The sequence below is a fragment of the Quercus robur genome, chromosome 5, assembly GCF_932294415.1.
Source record: "Quercus robur chromosome 5, dhQueRobu3.1, whole genome shotgun sequence".
In the NCBI taxonomy this organism is placed as follows: Eukaryota; Viridiplantae; Streptophyta; class Magnoliopsida; order Fagales; family Fagaceae; genus Quercus; species Quercus robur.
In genome coordinates this window covers 30,544,905-30,566,643 of record NC_065538.1, presented here as the reverse complement: position 1 = coordinate 30,566,643, position 21,739 = coordinate 30,544,905, and the positions used below count along the sequence as shown (strand labels likewise).

Below are 21,739 nucleotides of genomic sequence, written 5' to 3'. Positions count from 1 at the left end.
AATGGCTAGAATGAGTCAAACAGAGGCAAACCTCACAACCAGAGAAAAGGTTTCCTCGTAGTCAACACCCTCCTTTTAAGTGTATCCTTTTGCCACTAATCGAGCTTTATACATTTCTATTGACCCATCCGCCTTGCGTTTGATTTTAAGAACCCATTTGTTCCCAATTGCTTTACGCCCTGACGGTAGGTCTACCAAATCCCAGACCTGATTAGTCCTCATAGACTCTATTTCATCATTCATTGCTTTCATCCACTCATCACTAACAGAAGATGAGAGAGCCTCTTGCACAGTTGTTGGCTCATCATCGTCCTGTGAAGCAATCATGAAAGCTTCCCCCTCAATCTCAAAACGATGACGAGGAATATTTCCTCGGTTGCTTCTACATGACTGAGGTTTTTGTGGATCAACTTCTAGTGGTGTACTAGGTTGTGAGTCACTCCCACTGTCTTTAGGAGTTTCAGGAATTTCTTCCTTGTCCTCTACTAGTCTACTTGGGGCACTTACCTCTTGATCCATCATTTCATAAAGAGTCAAGTTCTTTTCAACCTCACCTATGTTAGGGAATTCACTTTCAATGAAATCAACATCACTGACTCTAATTCAATCACACTTCCATCAGGTTGTTCACCTATCAACACATAGCCTTTGGAATGCGCAGAATATCTTATAAAGATACACTTCTTTCTTCTAGGCCCTAACTTCCCATATATATGAGAAGTATTGTGAACATAACCTATTGAACCCCATGGCCGCAAGTTATTCAAATCAGGTTTCTTACCGGTCCATAGTTCATAAGGTGTGGAAGATACTAATTTAGAGGGCACTCGGTTAAGTATATAGGCTGCAGTCAAAAGTGCATCCCCCCAATACGAAATCGGTAAGTTTTCTTGCGCCATCATTGACTTAACCATCTCTAGTAGTGTTCGATTTCTCCTTTCTGCCACACCATTTTGTTGCGGTGTAAAAGGCATCGTTAACTGCCTTGCAATTCCCTTTTCATCACAGAGCTCCTTAAATTGCTCAAATAGATACTCACGCCCACGATTAGTTCTGAGAGCCTTAATGCTCTTGTCTAATTGATTCTCAACCAATCTCATGTATCGTCTAAAGCAATCTAAAGCCTCAGACTTATGAGAAATCAAATAGACATGACCGTAACGTGTATAGTCATCTATAAATGTGATGAAGTAGAAACCACCATGTCTTGCCCTCACATTCATTGGACCACATATATCAAAGTGGATTAGTTGCAATGGAAAAGATGCCCTTGTGGCTTTTCCAAATGGTTTTCTTTTTTACTTTCCCACAAGACAATGTTCACATGTGGACAAAGTGATCTTAGCGAGATTGCCCATAAGGCCTTCTCTAGCTAACCTAGTCATCCTCTCTTGCCCTATATGACCAAGCCTAGCATGCCATATACTTGAATTATCAGAAGCATTTTCAGATGGAGTCAAAAAAATTGAACTATCATTATTATAATATTCAATATCCAAGATTAAAAAACCATTTGAAATAAAACCACGACCATAATAAACTGTTCCCAAATGCAATAAAGCATAATTATTCTCAAAAATAAACCGGAAACCAAGTCTTAACAAAGTAACTACGGAAAGTAAGTTCCTCCGGATCTCTGGAGCATACAATACGTCATTGAGTAACAGAGTGCGACCACCTCGCAATTCTAGCTTGTAGGTACCTATTCCAAGTACCTCCACACTAGCTCCGTTTCCCACTTTGATGTCTCTACTGCCAACAGGAATCTGGCGGTACTCCACAAATCCCACTCTATCTCTTGCTACATGTTCTGTTGCCACTGAGTCTACAGTCCACATAGGAGCGGAATTAGCAACAAGGACATGACTAGTTACAAAACATGATGAGATGTAGGATTAGGTGTTACATTTTTTGGCTCAGTGCATTCACAAACAATATGTCCTTTCTTTCCGCAATTATAACAAGTCAACTTAGACTTGTCCTTCTTTGCGCGCTTTCCTCTAGTATTGCACTTGACAAACTTAGCCTTCTTAGGCGATGGCCCATTAGGTCTCTCTTGTCCAGGAGCGTAATCAAGTTGCTTGCGTTTAGGCCTAGATGCCTTAGGCGAGCTAGTCTCAGCCATGTGCATAGAACTAATCGGCTTGGCTGCTTCAAGGCACTCAGCTTCAAGTTCCAAGTGACGAGCCACATCATCAAATGTTTTGATGTTCTCATTATGTGTCAAAACTACTCCCATGAACTTGGTAGTGAACGAATCACTGCCTGGACTTGTTGTTCGTCAGTAAGATTGTTTCCAGCTGATTTGAGCTCTCGAATCATGGAGGACATTGCCCTAAGATGCTACTTCATCGTATGTTCAGAGCGCATCTTATATGAATCAAATTTCATTGTTAAGCCACGTAGTCTAGTGGCTGATGTCCCTTCATATCTTAGCTTTAGAGCTTTTCACATGTCTTGTGCAGTTGTATACTACTCAAATTCACCAATCAAGTCGTTATGCATGCTGCTTAACATTGTAAGGCACGCACACAAGTCCTTCTTGCGCCAACTTTCATAGGCAGCAAGATCATGTTGGTGTTGCTCAGTGCTTCCCTCATTGGGTTTACTCAATGAATGAGTTAGAGTCTCTAGGACTTCTTGCTCATTCAGCACATACTGGATTTTGCGGTGCCAAATATTGTAATTTTCACCATCCAATTTCTCTCCTTTATTGAGATCAGCAACTATACCTTTAGAAGTCATTTCACTACAAAATTTCACAAATGGGACATTACAAACACATTTCAAAAATTTTGACGTTCGATCTAAAATAAACTTAGATAATCAACACACGTCACAAGATCAAAAATTCGCTAAGGTTCTTAATAATCTCTTGCGCCACTAGTGTCTATTACTAAGCTTAATTTTAATCTATTCGTGCAAAATTATGTATGGGAGATAACGCAACTCAACCATACTCCTATTATTCCATATTTCAATTGTAAACATATTTACAAAATATATGTATTGAAAACAATTCACCAATTTTATCAATTAACTATTAAGTCAAATATGCTATCACAATTTAAACTCGTGAGAACAATTCATATAGGCATTTTATTATTTCACTAAGAAATAATTATTTCTTGGTCGCATTAAATATAATATTTAACGTTGTGTAAATATACCATATTTCACTAATAAATAATCATGGAATTAAACAATTTAGAAATTATATCAATTCCATAGCATTTAAGAATGTCCCAATATCCATTGATATTCATACAAATATTTCTTAAAAATATATCCACAACTAGAATTTGTATCATCATTAGTAAAATGTAGCAGCTCTTTAAATCTAAGAATAATGAATCTTTCATCTTCATGTTATTTAAACTAGAAACATTATTCAAAAACATATTCACATTGCCATGCTTTTTAAATGTTATAATATATATATATATATATATATATTTTTTTTTTTTTTGATAACCTGGCATGTTCGATGCAGTAGGCTTATCTATATATATATATAAAACCGAAGCCTCTGCTGGCACCACAATTTTCCACGTCAGCACAATATTTAAAAAATAAAAAATAAAAATAAAAATAAAAATATTATAACACCTCAAAACCCTAACAACCTTACCCCTCTCTCAAGTTAAGAAATAAAACCCTAGCAACCTTACCTCTCTCTCAAGTTAAGAAATATAAAGCCATAGTTTCTGAAAACTCTCTCTCTCCAAACGTAAATATCAAATTCAACCCCTTTAATTTCTCTTTATATTTTTTAGGCTTCTATAGAGTTATAGTGAGTTATGCTGATTTTGTTTTTTGTGTATGTGTGTATAGATGGTCATAATACTCCGGTATTCCAAAAGAAGTTTGTGTTTTTGTTAATTGAAGGCCTTAGAGAGATAAGTGCTGCTGTTTGGAAAAGCAATACAAAAGACGATTTCATTGGCAGCGGAAAGTAATTACTTTGTCTCATATTTTTGTTTTTTGAATTGATTTTGTGTGCTTTTTAGACCCTTTTGGATCAATTTTGTTAATTGGGTGTTTTTTTTTTTTTTTTTTTTATAAGGTCCAATTGGGGAAGGTTCTTTCAAAGGGCTACGACGACCGCACTTGGTGTCTGTATACTAATAGTGGGGGATAAATTACTAACTTTTTTAAATGTATTAGTTAGAATTATTTTCAAATGATTGTACCAATAAAAGTGAATGTGTATAAATTTTGTTTAATTATCCCGTGCATCGCACGGGTTAGTGACTAGTTTAAAAAATTCACAAGAGACAAAGATCCCCAAAAAAAAGGCACATAGGCACTGTACATTTACACTACTTTCAAAAGAGTGGTGTGTATTACTATTACACGTGTATAGTTATTTTTTTTTAATATAACAAACATCTGTGGAACCCCCTTGTGATTTTTGATTGGCTACCACTTTAGGCCTTAATGCAAGTGGAACTGCCACAGGCCCACGTGGTTGTCTTCAACCTCCAACATCAGTTATCTTACAGTAAAAAACGAGTTTCAGACATAAACTTCAAAGTTTCATATTTTCTTCATTTCAAGTCCATTTTTAATGTACCATATACCGATTTAAAGCTTATAACACATAGATTCATCATATGAAATCATATTTTGTAAATAGAAATCATATAAGAGCAGTTTTGTCCTTAAATTTTCGGTGTTCTAAGTTTTGTTAAACTATATCTCATGGCACACTTAGAGATTTGCTACGAAATTTAAGGTAGATATTAATACATGTAATATAAAAAACATATATTAATTTCAAGGCACGAAATACTCAGAATCAAAACTTGCCATTGAAGGCCATGTGAGGTGCATAGAAATTCATAGCATATCACAGAAGCATAAAACGTATTAAGAACTAATCATATATGCCTATGACATCGAGAACAACCTATAAAAGCTCTGATACCAATGTAAAAAACAGAGACTTGCAGTGGAATATAAATAATTGGTTTTTCGGCATACCTCTCTCGGCCTAAACCGACGATCACACAAGAGCCTTGAGATTGTTCTACGTTGTCTAGAGCCAGCCTCCACGTAGATCAGCTATTCAAACACATTTTGAATTCTAATTTGTGCAACCCACGAACCAAAAACGTTTCTCCGACGGTGTTGCACACTACTAGAGTGATGCAAACATAACTCACAACTTAAGAACCTCACAACACTCTGTAAACACTGTGAGAAATGTGGAATTTGTTTTTCTGTACAATGGATACCACTCTTGGTATTTATATACACACCACTCCATTAATATTAAGTGGAATAATGGACTTAGTGGGGTAGAGTAATGGTCTAAACCATTACTCCATAACTCCTAGATGTTACAATCTGAGGTATACAGAAGGACATGCCCACTTTGGGTGTCCATCCACATTCTTTTCAGTTTCTAACAAATGTTAATATGGATTATGAAATAGATTCTGACTCTGATAGTGATATGAATAATTATAATTATAACTATAATAATACAAATAATTTGAGTACATTAACAAGTAATACAAATAATGATGACAAAGCTTTACACCTTTGTGCTCTCACTGAGTAGCGGCATAAGAGTAGTCATGATGAAGTCTGTCAATATCAGAATGACTGGAATTCAAAAACTTTACAAAGTCTGCTATAATTCTGTCCGTTTTATATATATTACTAAATCTCTCATTCTGCGAGAATATGTGAAATAAAGCTTCTCCATAAAGTCTTTCATTAACCACTATAATAGTTTGGGGAAAATCTATCAAGGAGTCGTGATTAACTGTTAAGAAATTAAATCTGTCTTTGTTTAAGAAATTACCACAATTAATATTTTCTTTAATGGTTAGTGAAGGAGAATCTGTCAAGACTTCTATTATTAAAACATTTTTTATATGAGTATTTGAGGATACTATAAAGTGTATATATATGTCTTTTATTATAATTTTGTTTGGTATCTCTTTCACACTGCTAGTCCATACATATTGACTAAAAGAAATTGTAATCATAATTCTATCTTTTGCATGTTTTCCATTGAATTGTTGTACACCAGGTGTCTGGACTATATGTCGGTGCTTATGCAAAGTAGTGGGAGGATGAGAGGAAATTCCTATTTCTGTCTCTATATCTTGTCTAAACTTCTTTATGTCACTATCTGTCAATTGGTCATCATTTGTTCTACAAATTCCTTCTATTTTAATATCTTTTAGGATAGAGACTTTATTAAATGAACGAATTTCTGTCAGGATTAGGGGTGAGGTGAATCTAAAAACTAGCACATTAATTTTATAATTAATTATGAGCTTTTCTCCATTAGCCTGAGTTCATCTTTCAAATGATTTTTCATAATACTTTAAAGGTATTAATCCTTCTTGTATACAATTTATGTCAGCACCTGAATCTATTAAAACAATTTTTTTCAAAGAGAACTCTTTATTAATTACTAAAGTGATTTCTGTATGCCATTTTTAAAAAATTACTTTATCAATTAAACTCAAAAAATTTTCTCTATTGCTATCATCTTTTTCTAATTGGGGGGGGGGGGGGTCTATCATGGGTTTAGAAAGTTCTTTTAGATTTATTATTTCTGCAATATTTTATCCTGTCCGTTGAATCATCTTCTTTAATTTCTTATTTTATTATTTTTGCTTCTGTCATTAAGTCTTGTAGAGTTAGTAGTTTTATTTTTATTCCATCTTGCTTTATTTTTGTCTTTTCTTTTATATCCTTTTCTTTCTTAGCCTTTTCTCTTTTTCCGCATCCTGTAACATGGTGTCCATATTTCCTACACTTAACACAAGCAATAAGTATATCTATAGAATCTTTCAATTTTAGTAAATAGCCTTTTTTATCTTTTAGGTGATTAGGTAGATTATCTATCAATTTCATTATTATGTCTTTTTGTTTCCTTTTTCTTTTATAAATTTTGAGTGGGTTGGCTGATTTTAATTCTTCCTTTTCATTACTTGGTCTATCTCTTTTTGCGTAACATTAAATATTTCCATTAATTCATTTATTATGTCTTTCTTAAACTCTAGGTTACTTATACGTTTTACATTTTTATTATGTCTATCACATTGTTATTTAGTATGCCCATATTCTTTACATTTATGACAAATAGTGTTTTTAGTATGTCTGTCGAGTTTCTTATTATCTGATAACTCAATAATCTCTACAATTGTTATGTCTTTTTCTATCTCTTTTTTCTCTATAGGTGAATTCAAAACTTCTATTTTTTTAGCTAATTCTACTAAACTATTGTCTTGGGTATAGGCCAGCATAGTTCTTTCAATTGATTTTAGTCTTTCATCAATTTCTTCTTTGAAACTATTACTCTTTTTGGAATTATCTTTTCTTTCTTTGTTGACTAAGTTTACCAAACCTTCATTTTCTTTCTCTTTCCTTATCATGTCTTTATCTCTGTTCATCTCTTTACGTATATTTTGTATAGAACTAGTTTCTTTGTTGTTTTGCCTTTCCATCATTTCTTTCACTTCTCTTTCTCCTATTATATTCTTTTGTCTTTTTATGTCATCTCTTTCTTGTATTATTCTTATAAGACTACTATCTTTCCATTATGTTAAAGTAGTCTCTAGAGTCTTTAAGTTATTTCTTCCATCATCTTTTCTACATGTCATGTTTTCTATGTAACGCATGCTAAATTTTTAGTACGATTTTCATGAAAAATTGAAACCATTTTGGATCTTTTTGATTAAGCATAACCTTAAGGATCACAATTGAAAATGCAGAATAAGTAATTTCCTTGAGTTATATGAATAAGAACACATGTTTAAAGTTGGATTACCATCTTTTCAGTGTCTCAAAATAAGGCTATATTTGGTTTGCTATGTTTCCATCACTTATTACTAAAATTTTGTGAAACTCACCATATGGGTTATTGAAGTGAAAGAAAAATCAAATTATAACCAATATCATTACACTCTAAAAAAAAACATAAGATTGTTTAAGAAAAAAGGAAATCAAGTTTATTGGATGTTACTGATTAGTAAGGTTGTTGCTAGAAGCTATGAATTTTGTGTGTGTGTGTGTAAGAGAGGGAGAGAGGGGAGAGAGAGAGAGAATAGTGTCCCGAAGTGGAATATAGTGAAGAAATTAGTTTCTGGACGACAAAAGTGGTTTATAAGTGAGATTGGTAAAGGAGTGAATGTAAGGCGCTCAATCAAGTTGCATGGACCTTTAATATTTTTTGTTTCCTTTTTTACTTTATTCAATTTTTATAGAGGAGAGAGAGAGAGAGAGAGGTCCAGCCGCTGAGTATTGGCCTAAAGCTGCCAAAAACACTTCCTCTTTCTCAATCTTGATATCTCTCTCTTGTTGTATATATAAGTATATACAAGGATAAGTTGTAATAATAATGTTTGAGTTTGGAGAGTATGGTTTCATAAAGTGAAAATTCAAATTCTGGAATTTTCTAAGTGAAAATTCAAAAATTAGTATTTTCGATCGGTTGAAGCTTTGGCTCAATCGATTGAAAATGGTAAAGAAAAATTCATGGAGTTTCTATATGTCTCAATCGCTGTTCGATTCCTGTTCGACCGATCAAAAATCGTGAAACAATATTTTCTGCAGAACTTTCTGGTGACAGTTCAAAAAGGTTGAAGAGGTTTCAAGCCTTGTTAATGGTTTTATGAAACATTTTAACTCTCCATACATGCATTTTGATGAAACATAACCCTATGGGTATAAATAGAGGCTTATGTTCACTTGAAAAAAATAGTAAGTAAGAGAGAAACACAAGAAATCTTGTGGTTATTTTCTAGAATTGCTATCTGTAGAACCTAACATCTTGGTTGTATCCTGGGGATAAATTTGCAATAAACCTTTAGCAACAATAGTGTGGGGGGCAAATATTGTCTAAGGAAAACGATATAATGCCTCCAAGTTATCTACTTTCTGTTTGTCTTTTGTGTTAACCTTGTTCTTCCATTATTATTTTGTGTAATATCCCCAACATCTCTCTCTCTCTCTCTCAATATATTTTTATTTCTAAACTTTCATAAAAGTTTGTTTGTCATCTCTAAACTTTCAAAAGTTCTTTTTTGGTCCATAAACTTTGCAAAATGTACTATTTTTCATCTCTTCATTTATATATGTTAGTTTATGTCCTACGTGGCTTAACGAAATGCCGATGTGGTGTATAACTGGACTAAACCATTTTACTTTAAAAAATGGATAAAGTTTCCCTACAATCTTGTTTGGAGGAACTCTCTCTAAACTATGACATGTCAGCGCTAAAAATTAACACCTGTCCAACCCAACTAAAGCTGAAATTCAAGAACTAACTCCCGTTAGTTCAAACGTTAGACCTTTCCATATCATTTTTTATTAAAAAAAAAAAAAAAGCTTCTCACCATCATCACCTAAACCTAAACACTTTGTCCTCTCTCTCTCTCTCTCTCTCTCTCTCACTCATTCCGTCGTTCCCACATAACACCATCCACCAAAACTCAGCCACTCTTCTATCACCACCAAAATTACTCCAAAAAAAATTGCCACCGCCAACCACCGAAACACACACAAACCCACCAAATCTAACCCAAACACCACCCAACTCCGACCCAAACTATGAACAATCGCATCCAAATCCGATCCAAACTCTGAACAATTGCCACCCAAATATGTAACCCCCAACCACCATCAACAAAATCCTTAAAAACACTAGAAACCGGATCAACCCCCACTCTGGATCAACCCAACCCAAACCCAAATCGGTCAAACAACCACCACTGGTCCATTACCATCATGACCCATTGCAAATCCATAGCCCAAAGCCATCGGCCAGCCTGAACAACCCATCACAAACCCATAGGAAAAACACACATACCCATACAGGAAACAATCACATACCCATATCGGAAAAACAATCATACCGGAAACAATTGCATACCCGTACGGGAAAAACAATCTCATACCCATACCCAAAAAACTATAAAGAGCACCGGGCCAGAGAAGAGATTCACCAATACCCAAATTGGAACAATTACGAATAGTTGTTGCTTCGCCTTTGTTCGAAGATGCCCATGATCCGACCCAATCGCCATCCAAACGACAACCACGATGTGTACACATAAACATAAATTTCAAAATTTCTTTTTTTCTTCGTAAATGTTAAAATAAGTTTTGGAGGGAGTAGTGCCGATAGAGAGGGAAGGGATTTGATGAGTGGAACGATGGAGAGTGGTTGATGGGTGGGACCATCGAAAACAAGAGATAGATCAGGGGAACCGGTGGAGGGAGGATTAGTTGGGATTGAAAACGATTGAAGAAAGGGAAAAACGGTCTGCAACAAAGGATTGAGATGGAGAAGGGATTTGCGTTGAAGGAGAGAGAGAGAGAGAGAGAGGACAGAGTGTTTAGGTTTCGGTGATGATGGTGAGAAGTTTTTTTTTTTTTAATAAAAAAAGATATGGAAAGGTCTAACGTTTGAACTAACGGGAGTTAGTTCATGAACTTCAGCTTTAGTTGGGTTGGACAGGTGTCAATTTTTAGTGCTGACACGTCATAGTTTAGAGAGAGTTTCTCCAAACAAGATTGTGGGGAAACTTTACCCTTAAAAAATATATAGATAGGCAATGATTTGTACAAGTGAAAATCATTTTTTAAGAGGACGAAAAATACCCCCTACTCCCTCGGTTGACAGATGACACACATAACCCATAGTCACGAAAACGACATTTGGTGCATCATCTTTTCATGACCAGTGGACTATCTATATGCATTATTTGGTGCATTACTTTCTCTTGGAAGTCCAGCTGATTGATGTGTATATTTCCTAAAAAGGCATAGCATATAGGGTATGTATTTTGTAGCCATATAGATGACTCCATATTCAGAACACTTTCACTTCAATCGATGTTCAGCTTTAATAAAAGAATCCAACTTTCCCAAAAACAACCCCAAACATGACATGACATACATCTCTATATATTCCCCTTTCTCTCAATTCAATCGATCAATTCTAAGAGCATCTCCAACAGCACTAGGCATATCTAAAATTTGGAGAAAAAAACCACTATTCACGCCCAAAATGAAGTCCAGCAGCCTCTCTATCTCTATTTTTTTTTTTAGATTTGCTACAGTGACTCTCCAGGTCTGGAGAGCACTGTAGCGATCACTGTAGCATTTGCAAAAAATATTTCTCATTAAACTAATACCGGTTGAATTAAAAAAATAGTTTTTTCTCTTTCCTTCCTTTCTCTTTCTTCTTCACTCCGTCTCTCTCTTGCTTCTCTTTAGAAAAAAACTCTCTCTTTGCTTCTCATCAGAAAAAAACTCTCTGCTTCTCATCAGAAAACGACGGTGAAGCATAAAATCGACGAAGCTCAAAATCGACGAAGCTCTCTCTCACAAAACGATCTGCCCAGATATTTTGAAGCCCAAATCGTGGCTCAACCACCAGTGAGGAAGAATGGAAATCTGAGAACATCGGTCAACAATGGAAATCTGAGAATATCGGTCGACAGCGGAAATCGGTACCCAAAATTTGATTTCATGGTTTTTTTTTAATAATGTTTGAATTTATTGGTGGTTTTGCATGATTTGCTATTGCTACTGTCTGGATTTAGTTTTGGATTTATGGGTTTTTTCTATGTATCTCTGATTTGTGTTTTTCTTTTCACTCTGTTTCTTGATCTCATCTATAGCTATTTAATCAATCTTATTTAGAGTCAATAAGCTAATCTGATTCCTTTTAGTTTCTTATTTTTTAATAAATTTTTTGGCTTCATCTCTATTTTTGCATGCCAACTGTTCGACTTAAGGCCTTCCCTGATACAGAGCTTAATCCCTTTCTTTCTTCCTTCCTTCTTCTTGTTCTTTTATTTTTTTTTCAATGCATTTTGATTCATGTGTTACAGTAATATGATTGAAATCTTGCTCTGAGGAAAACAGAGAAGGCAGGGGAAACTTGGGAAATTTTTTCTTAGACAGTAGTTGTTGAATATATATATATATATATATATATAGACACACACCAACAGAGAGGTTTCTGAGAGAAGCAATGGACGGGAATAAGAAAACGGCGTCATCTTCTTCCTTGACTTCTGAACTTTTTAGGTCCAATTAAAGAAAACGGCAGCTGTTTCAATTTGATTTTCATTGATTTTATTTTGTTATGTTCGTCTGTTTTCAATAAATCTCCTCTCAAGTAACAAATGTGTCATGCCCAACAAAAAAACAAGTGCATATCTTTGTGTGGAGCAATGAAATTGTTCGTTCAGTATTAGGTTCGAGAGGCTTGAGGGCAAGCTTTTTGGGTTAAGACTAAAGATAGCCTCAAAATGGAAGTACCCAGCCTAGGGTAGTTGAGAGCAGGCCAAGGACAGGGCCTAAAATAACCAACCAACATGAATGCAAGAAGTTATTTAAGTTTCAGTGGAGAGGATCTTTCTAAAACCAGAACTCAGTTTCTAAACTGTAGGGAAGCCATTGTTTTTTGCAATGTGAGTATCCTGGACGCCATATAAGGGAGTTCTTAATCTTCTACAAAGAACTCCCTGTGGTAAAAACATTTATTTAGACCTAGGCCTGAAGTATGGTGTTGATTTGTGATTTATCATTTATCATTCATTCCTCTGGAGTTTGTTTCTTGTTTTGCTAGAGATTAAAAGTTTAAATGCTTTGCTAAGTAAACCTTTTGAATGCTTTTTTAGATACTTGGCAGCAACTTGGGAAATTTTGTCCATGGGTCGTAATACAAATTATGTACGTAATATGCTTCTAAATGACTCTGATTCCGATGATGATTTTGAGATAATTGCGCTTCTTGCATTGGAAGAAGAAAGATTAGAAAAAGAAAGGGCATCAACATCACGTCGTGGTTCTGTTCCAGGCCGTAGGTGTATCCAACGTGATCATGAGCAAGGCCACCAAAGACTTTTTCAAGACTATTTTGCAGAATCACCAGTATATCCTCCTAACATATTTCGGAGGAGGTTTCGAATGAGTCGTTCTCTTTTTTTACGTATTAAGTCTAATCTAGAAGAGAAAGATGAATATTTTGTTCAAAAAAGAAATGCTACCGGATTGCTTGGTTTGTCTTCCCTTCAGAAGATGACTGCCGCACTAAGGATGCTTGCGTATGGAGTAGCGGCAGATTTTACAGATGAATATGTGAGAATTGGAGAAAGCACTGCAATAGAGAGTCTCAAAAAATTTGTTGAAGCCATAGTCGATATTTATTCTACAGAGTACTTGAGGTCTCCAAATAGCAATGACATTGCTAGGTTGCTAAGAGTTGGTGAAAGGCGTGGATTTCCAGGGATGCTAGGAAGCATTGATTGCATGCACTGGAAATGGAAGAATTGCCCATCGGGGTGGAAAGGTCAGTATACTGGTCATAGTCGTGAGCCAACAATTATTTTGGAAGCAGTAGCATCATATGATCTTTGGATATGGCATGCATTTTTTGGGTTACCTGGGTCTCATAATGACATCAACGTGCTAGACCGTTCTTTTATATTTACCAACCTTGCTCAAGGTCGTGCACCTTCGGTGAATTACTCAATCAATGGACATGATTATACAATGGGATATTATCTTGCTGATGGTATATATCCTTCATGGTCCACTTTTGTAAAGACAATCTCCGTTCCACTGGGTAGAAAGAATAGTCTTTTTGCTACAACTCAGGAGTCAACAAGGAAGGATGTAGAGCGTGCGTTTGGAGTACTTCAAGCACGATTTGCAATCATTCGTGGGCCTGCACGTCTTTGGAAAACAGAGGCTCTTGATTACATTATGAAGGCATGCATAATATTGCATAACATGATAATTGAAGATGAACGTGATACTAATGGAGCAGAAGACTTTGATTATGAACAATTGCCTGAAAGCATCCCTACAACAGTGTCCCATGAGCCTGCAGAAGAATTTAGTCAATTTACGGCATTCATTGCAGCCCATGAAAAAATTAGAGATACAGAAACTCATTTTCAACTCCAATTGGATCTCATTGAGCACTTGTGGCAACGATATAGTGATTCGATGTAATTTGAAATTTCTCTTCATTTATGAAAGTTTTCTACAGGTTAAATTCGATGTAATTTGAAATTTATCATATCTGTGTTAATTTTGAAATTTATCAAGTCTTTTTGAAAAGTATGACTATTGAAAAATATTACCATTTGAAAAAAATAACCCTTAAAAAAAAAGGCTATTGAGAAAATATAATTGTTGGAAAATTTGAAAATGTTACCGTTGGGAAATTTAAAAATATAGCTGTTAGGAATTTGAAAAATATAGTTGTTGGGAATGAATAAAAAAATAATAAAGAAAGATTAAAGAAATAATAAAGAAAGAATGAAGAAATAATATTTAAATGAGATAGAAAAAGGAATAGAGAGTCTGTTGGAAAGTGTATTTTAAAAAGTGGATAGCTAAAAGCTAAATGTCACTGTTCATTCTCTAAACAGGCAAAAATTAGGCAAAAATTTGGAGAGGCTGCTGGAGATGCTCTAACTCTCAAAATCCTTTTTTGCCTGAAACTCTTCAACCTTTTATTTATAAATTAACAATCCTCCCTTAAGTTATGTCCTTTTCTTTCTTTTCTGCCTAGGTCTTATTCGGCATTTTCATTATTTTTATATAAATTTGGTGGTTGGAATTTCGGTTACAAAATTTAGATCATCATGGATAACAATAATTGGAGGCCAAGTCCATCTCAAGGTCCTGTTGTAGGCGGCGTTGGAGCTCCTGGAGGCGGCGTTGGAGCTCCTGGAGGCGGCGGTGGAGAAGCTGCCATGGATTTTCTTGATTGGCGGAGCCAAATACAGCCGGATTCTCGTCGAAGAATCGTCAACAAGATGTAATTTTCCTCTCTCTCTCTCTTTTGCTTTGGCTTTTTGTTTTTGTTTTTGCTTTTTGTTTTTGTTTTACATATTTATGTTTACGGGTTGTGTTTGGGTCCGAATCCGATCAAATTGAATTTATTCATTAGCTTAATTGATCAAGTTATTGACTTTTTTGGTGGAAATTAGAGAACTTTACACCAAAATCTTCACTTTTTGATGCCACAAACATTTAAGAATACAGAGTTTAACTGGAAATAAAAAAATTCATTCTAGTCTGTATACTCAAGAGTAATGCTTTGATCAAAGGTTTTTGTGAGTCCTGTATGTAGTAGGGACTAGGGAGTGCTATGAACATAACATCACCCTGTTGTGTCAGCTTAGTTATCCTCATGAATTGGAAGCACACGAGAGCGCTAGAGCTTTAATTATAACTAGTCCTTTTGATATATCACACATATGTGATGATAATGCAGGAGCTCTAATTATAGCTAGTTCTTTTCGGATATAACGCAGATGTTACTGACGCATCCCCATGTACTCATTTATATATAGTCCAGATTGGCATAGTACATTCTTAATGTCAAACTCAGCATGTGTACATACAACTTCATCAAAATCGTAGGGGTTGTTACCACATATACTCCTTCCTTTAACATGAAACTAGGCCCATCACAACCCGTTAATCATGTGAAAGAGTTAATTTCCGTTTCAGATAGCTTATTTTTAAAAGTGTGGCCTGTTTTAATAAGGTTTTAATTAGCTATGCTAAGGTCAAAAAAAGCAATGCTCTTAAAAATTGTTCCTAAACAAGCAAGGGGAAATAAACTCATTAAAATAAGCGGTAACAAACCTGGTACAGCTTTACGGGTTGTGTTTGGGTCTGATGGTTAAAAATGAACTTATAAGAGCATATCCAGCAGAATCTCCAAATTTTTGTATTATTTGGAGAATGAACAGTGACTTTTACCTTTTAGCTACCCATTTTTTCAAATACACTTCCAACAGATTCTCTATCCCATTCTCTATTTCATTTAAATATTATTTCTTCATTCATTATTTATTCTTTTTTTAACAACTACACATCTTCCAACATTTTTTTATTCAACACCTAATTATTATAATAGAAAAAATGCATTTGAAGAATGAACAGTAGCCCATCAGACTTGATGGGCTACTGTTCATGAGCCAAAAAAAAAAAAATCCAAGTATACCACATCTGTTGGAGCATGAACAATGCACAAACTCTCCAAATTTTAGCCAAAAAACAAGTATACCGACACTGTTGGAGATGCTCTAATAGCTTTCGTTTTCTTTTTCTTTTTTTGATTCCCCTTACATCCTATTCATTAGCTTAACTGGTCAAATTATTCATTTTTTTGGAGGGGGTTAGAACCTAACTGCTTAATCTTCAATTTTGATGCCATGCATTCAACAACATAGAGTTTAACTCAAAAACTAGTTTTGATCTGAAGGGTCATGTTGTAAGACCCCATTAAGATTGTGAGGGCACTATGCAGTAAGAGTGCAATGAATATAACATTTACATTGAGTACGTAAGTGTGGCAGGAGCTCTGATTATAACTAGTTTGTTTGGGATATCACATGGATGTGAGTAATGAATCTGCATTTGGTAGCAATAGTAGCTCCATGTACTACTCATTTGTATTTATATATCGCCCAGATAGACCTAATTTATTCTCGACATAAGACTCAACACATGTCCATACAACGTGCAAAAAATCCTAGGGGTTACAACAAATACTCCTTCCTTTTGAGCATGCCAGTATGGTAGGAGCTCTAATTATAACTAGTCCTTTTGGTTTATCACATAGATGTGACTAACGAATCTCCATGTGCTGACAATAGTATCTTCATATTTCATTCTTCATGTTAGATTCAACATGTGTCCATACCCCAAAAAAAAAAAAAAAAAAATCCTAGGGTTACGACAAATACTCCTTCCTTTCACATAAAACTAGGTTCAGCATGTGAAAGAGTAAGTTTCCATTTCAGATAGCTTATTTTTAATAGTGCACCGGTTTTAATATGAAAGGTTTTTTAATTAGCTATAATTAGAAAAAAAAAGTAAAGCTCTAAAATAATTGTACCTACACAAGCTAGGGAAATAAACTAGCCAAAATAAGCAGTAAGAAACACACAATTATTACCCTGTTTGGTTAGCCTTAAAAATGGAAATAAGTTAGCTTATTTCATAAGTACAGCTTTTGGAAGCCTCATATTTTCTATGTACAACTATACTTTCATATAATAAACATTTTAAACAAAATAAGCTAATGAAAAAAAAAAAAAAAAAAAAAAACAAAACTATTTCTAAATACAAAGCTCGAGTCTTCATATGCTTAGATTCTCATTGTCTTTTGTTTGACTAACTCTACATTCAACATTTTGAATATTGCATGTAACTGAAATGTTTGGTTTTTAAATATTGCTGTTAGGCCTGTATCTGTGCTCTGGCTTGCTGATGGGACTTGTGCTTTCATTCCATATATGAGCTTGATAAAATTGTGTACTTTTAGTAGCTTTTTATACCATAACCAGTATTTTATTGCAGTTCGTTAATTTTAAAAAAAAAAAAAAAAAAAAAAAAAAAAAGGAATGGCATAACTGCAAGGATGAAAAAAAATATTCAAAACAATGTCGGAAAGGCATGTGGTAAGTGTAGATGATCCTCATATGAAGAAAAATAAAAATCCTTGGAAAATTGACAATTCATCTACAAGAATAAGAACCAGACACGACTTTGAAAGAAAGTATTGTATCATGGGAGTTGACTACAAGGGCTAATAATGCTATATTATGAGTTTGAAACAAAAGACTTGAGTGCGTCACCCAAATATAGAGCTAGGGGTAGAATTTGTTGTGGAACACTTGAAGATTTCATTTTACAATCTTCACTTTCAATGCCACACGCATTCAAGAACACAGTTTAACTGAAAAGCTAGTCTGCAGTCTGCACCGAAGAGTAATGCTTTGAGACCCCCATCAAGATTGTGAGGGTGCTATGTGGTAGAAGTGCAATGAATATCACATTGGAAGTGCGCAAGCATGTGGGAGCTCTAATTGTAACTTGTCCATTTGGGATATCGCGTAGATGTAACACATCCCCATGTGGTGACATTAGTAGCTTACTTTAACATACGACTAGGTCCAGCACAACCAGTAATCATGTGACAGACTAAATTTTCATTTCAGATTGCTTACTTTTAAAAGTGCTATCCATTTTAATTAGTAAGGATTTAATTAGCTATACTAAGAAAAAAAAAGTAATGCTCTATAAAATTTTATCTAACAAGCTGGGGGAAAATAACTCACCAAAATAAGCTGTAACATACACACATTTGTTACCCTGTTTGGTCAGGTTCAAAAATCGAAATAAGACAACTCATTCCATAGGTACAGATTTTGAAAGCCTTGCATTTTTCTAAGCACACCTGTACTTTTAAATAATAAACATTTTAAACAAAATAAACTAGTGAAAACAACGAAGCTATTCCAAACAGCTTGGTTTCTCATTTTCTTTCGTTTGACATTTTGAATATTGTGTATGACTGAATTAACGCTTTGTTTGTTTTACCGTAAAATGTTTCAAATGTAAAATTTTTTACAATAAAGTATTTTCTTTTGAAAACTTTTTACAGAAAAACATTTTCAAGTGTTTGGTAATTGGTATGACAAAATTTTCCAAGCACAAACCATCAAAACTGGTGCCTCCTAGACATCGTCGGTGGCTCTGGTTTATTAAGCTCATATATGGAATGCGTTTTTTGCTTTAACATTTCTGTTAGGCCTGTATTTGTGCTCTAGCTGGTGGGACTTGTGTCTCTCTACTCAATCTAGGATGCATGGACACGGGTGTGGGTACAATATGGCAATATGAGCAATTTTTGAAAAATTATAACATGAGACAGCCTGTAGGGCACTGTTATGACACGGTTATGGCACCCCAAATAAAGTGTCTATGCTTAGCTACTCATTCCATGTATGAGCTTGATAAAGCATGTGTTTGTAGTAGCTTTTCATACCATAGCCAATATTTTACTGCAGTTAATTATTAGAAAAAACAGAGGAAGGGCATAAGTGGAAAAAGAAGAGAACAAATATTCAAAGTAAAGTCAGAAAGGCTTGTGGTAAGTGTTGATGATCCTCATATGAAGAAAAATAAAATTTCTTGGAAATATGACAAATGCATCTACAAGTATAAGAATTGGATATGATATTGAAAGCAAATGTCGTATCATGGGAGTTGACTACAAGAACTAGTAGTGCTATATTAGGAGTTGGAAACAAAACACCTGAATGCATCTCCCAAATAAGGAGCTAGGAATACAATTCGTCGAGGAACACTTGGGGGTCTAATATATGGAAAGCAAGGTATCATGTTAGTTGACTAGGAAAACATTTTCTGTTGACAGATTTTCCATAGTGAACCTAGACCAATCAAGTGCTACTGTTAATTTTTTTCAGAGAAAAAAATATTGGGTTTTTGTTCATGTTTTTAAAATTTCATGAAATTTTATTTACTTATCAAAAAAAAAAAAAAATTCATGAAATTTTATGTGGTTTCTTTTCACATTTTGTTGCTTTAAATTCTGCACTGTCAGCATAGTTTACCAATTTGGGACTTTTTTCTTTAATAGCTTAATTATGCCTGTATGGTCAGTAACATAATATGAGTATCTCCTTTTGTGTATAGAATGGAAACTTTGAAGAGGCATCTCCCTGTTTCTGGCCAAGAGGGATTACATGAACTTAGGAAAATTGCTATAAAGTTTGAGGAAAAGATTTATACTGCTGCCACAAGCCAGTCAGATTATCTACGAAAAATATCTCTGAAACTGCTTACAATGGAAACTAAGTCTCAGAATCCTGTAGGCAATGCTTTGCCATCCAACTCTGCTGGCAATAGTAATAATTAGTCCCCAGATGCAGGGATGAGTATGCAGCCCCAAGTTCATAATCCAGGGCAGTCACTTCCTATTCCATTATCAGCTAATCAGTCTCGCCAACAGATGTATCTCAAAACTTTCAGAATAACATTCCATCTGCTGGAGTTAAGCACTGCCAGTTTACCATCTGCACTGCCTCCTGTCTCTGGTTTAAGTCAGAATCCTATCCCAAATGTTGTTGGCCATGTTCAGCTTTAATGCTTTAACTTCACCTTTCTTGAGATATTTGTGGCGTTGATGGAATCTATTCTATATGTCATCTCATATGGATGTACATGCATGTTTAACAAGTATTTAGTTATCTAAACTAGTAATTGATCAAAAAAGTTATCTAAACTAGTAAGGTACCTAAATAAGACTTGTTAGGATGAGTTCGTCCTCTTTTAATTTGATGATTTTATTTCGCTGGACTAACTAAATAGTAAGTGTATGGCCTATTCATTATATATAATGAAAGTAAACTAAAATGGTAAACATTTGTGACTTCATGTGATGGTCCTTGATCCTTGCAGGCAATCTTACTGCCGGTATCATTCTTCTTTGCCGCTAAAGTCAATCTTCAGCACCATTTTAGAACAACATATATGTGGTCCTTTATTTCCAACATGTGGTATATTGAAAACCACCTACAATAATAAAATTACTATCTGGATTCTCAAATATATATATATATATATATAAAGGTAGTAAGCATGAATCCCTAATTGCTCTTTCTTTAAGTTTTCCCCTGAAAAGCCTTTTTTTCATAAAATTTCAAGAGAGAATCCCATTTTCAAAATTCCTTTTCCCAAAATTCCTTTTGTTTTAAAATGAGAATTTTTCCAAAAAGTCATGATTTGTTTCCAAAGGACAATGCTTATCTTTTCAAATGTAAGTAAATGGTGTTTTCTATCTTTTGTTTTCAATCATTTTTTTTTTTTTTTTTTGCACACTTTTTAAAGAGGTTGATATGTATCCATGATTCATTTCAATTGAATTGATGGTATGTGATCAAGCTAACATATCCCCCTCCTTCCTACACTAACCATTTTGGTTTATTGTGTTTGTGCATAGGAGTGAAACTTGGGGAATAAACTTGGCTTATTACTCTAAATGCATAATGTGATATCTTTCCTCTACCTTCCTTTCTTCTATGTTGTATAGTATTATATATTCACATGCTAGATACATAATAAATATAATACTCAAATGCTAGTTATATATATTTACCTTCTTGCATTTTAATTTTCACATATTATTTATATATACTCACATGTTTGCTTGTAAATTACTCTTTACAATAATATTCACATGTTATTTAGATATGTAAATAAGATATTATGTATATGTGTTGTTTTGTACAAAACTTTTTTCAAAAACAAATGCCAAGTATTCTATTTATCTTTCTAAAATATGAATGTTGTGATTAAATTAAAATAAGATGCTATTCTTTTGATAAGCAATGTAGGGTATTTAACACCTTTTCCACCTATAACCGAATTTTCAAGTCCAATAATCTTTGGTTTGAGACTCTAGTTACCTTAATTAATTTAAGAACCCTTGAATTGGTTTTAGTTAATTAGGTAATTAAAACAAATTAGACAAACGAATCACACTTAGAATAAAACTAATAATTGGTGACAACTCCATAAAATAAAAATAAGAAAAAAGATTCATACACACACACCTTATCTTAGTAACACGTGCACATTTAACACATTGTCAAACACCCCATGTGTGAATACTTGAAAGGGGAGAGCTCAAAACTCTCATGACTCTCCCAAAATCTCACCCAAGGGCATCTACACTATAAATCCAACAGCCATAAGCTTTGATCCTTATTCAAAGATGGATATTAGAAATTAATGCCCCAAACTTGCTATAAAACATTGTCACCAAACTATGCACTTACCAGCAAGATTTTACCTACCTCACCAACCTTATTCACTCTTCCAAGCTTGAATCCAATCTTCTGATATAAGAAGCAAC

At 34.4% G+C, this 21,739-nt stretch overlaps 2 protein-coding genes across 2 annotated transcripts; both read left to right on the top strand.

Annotated features, from left to right (window-relative positions):
• The first annotated feature begins 10,966 nt into the window (after positions 1–10,966).
• LOC126725774 (uncharacterized) lies at positions 10,967–14,064 on the top strand. The gene is made up of 2 exons (XM_050430688.1): positions 10,967–11,486; positions 12,666–14,064. The coding sequence occupies exon 2, from the start codon at positions 12,697–12,699 to the stop codon at positions 14,002–14,004; it is 1,308 nt and encodes a 435-aa protein (XP_050286645.1). The 5' UTR covers positions 10,967–11,486; positions 12,666–12,696; the 3' UTR covers positions 14,005–14,064.
• A 394-nt stretch (positions 14,065–14,458) lies between these two features.
• LOC126725773 (mediator of RNA polymerase II transcription subunit 15a-like) lies at positions 14,459–20,257 on the top strand. The gene is made up of 2 exons (XM_050430687.1): positions 14,459–14,818; positions 19,519–20,257. Exons 1-2 carry the CDS (start codon positions 14,643–14,645, stop codon positions 19,739–19,741), a joined length of 399 nt encoding a protein of 132 aa, XP_050286644.1. The 5' UTR covers positions 14,459–14,642; the 3' UTR covers positions 19,742–20,257.
• The last annotated feature ends 1,482 nt before the right edge of the window (positions 20,258–21,739 follow it).

Coding starts and splice junctions, on each gene's coding strand:
- LOC126725773 (XM_050430687.1), top strand. CDS start 14,643: ATGGATAACAATAATTGGAGGCCAAGTCCATCTCAAGGTCCTGTTGTA. Junction 14,819..19,518: donor CGAAGAATCGTCAACAAGAT/GTAATTTTCCTC, acceptor TTTTGTGTATAG/AATGGAAACTTTGAAGAGGC.
- LOC126725774 (XM_050430688.1), top strand. CDS start 12,697: ATGGGTCGTAATACAAATTATGTACGTAATATGCTTCTAAATGACTCT.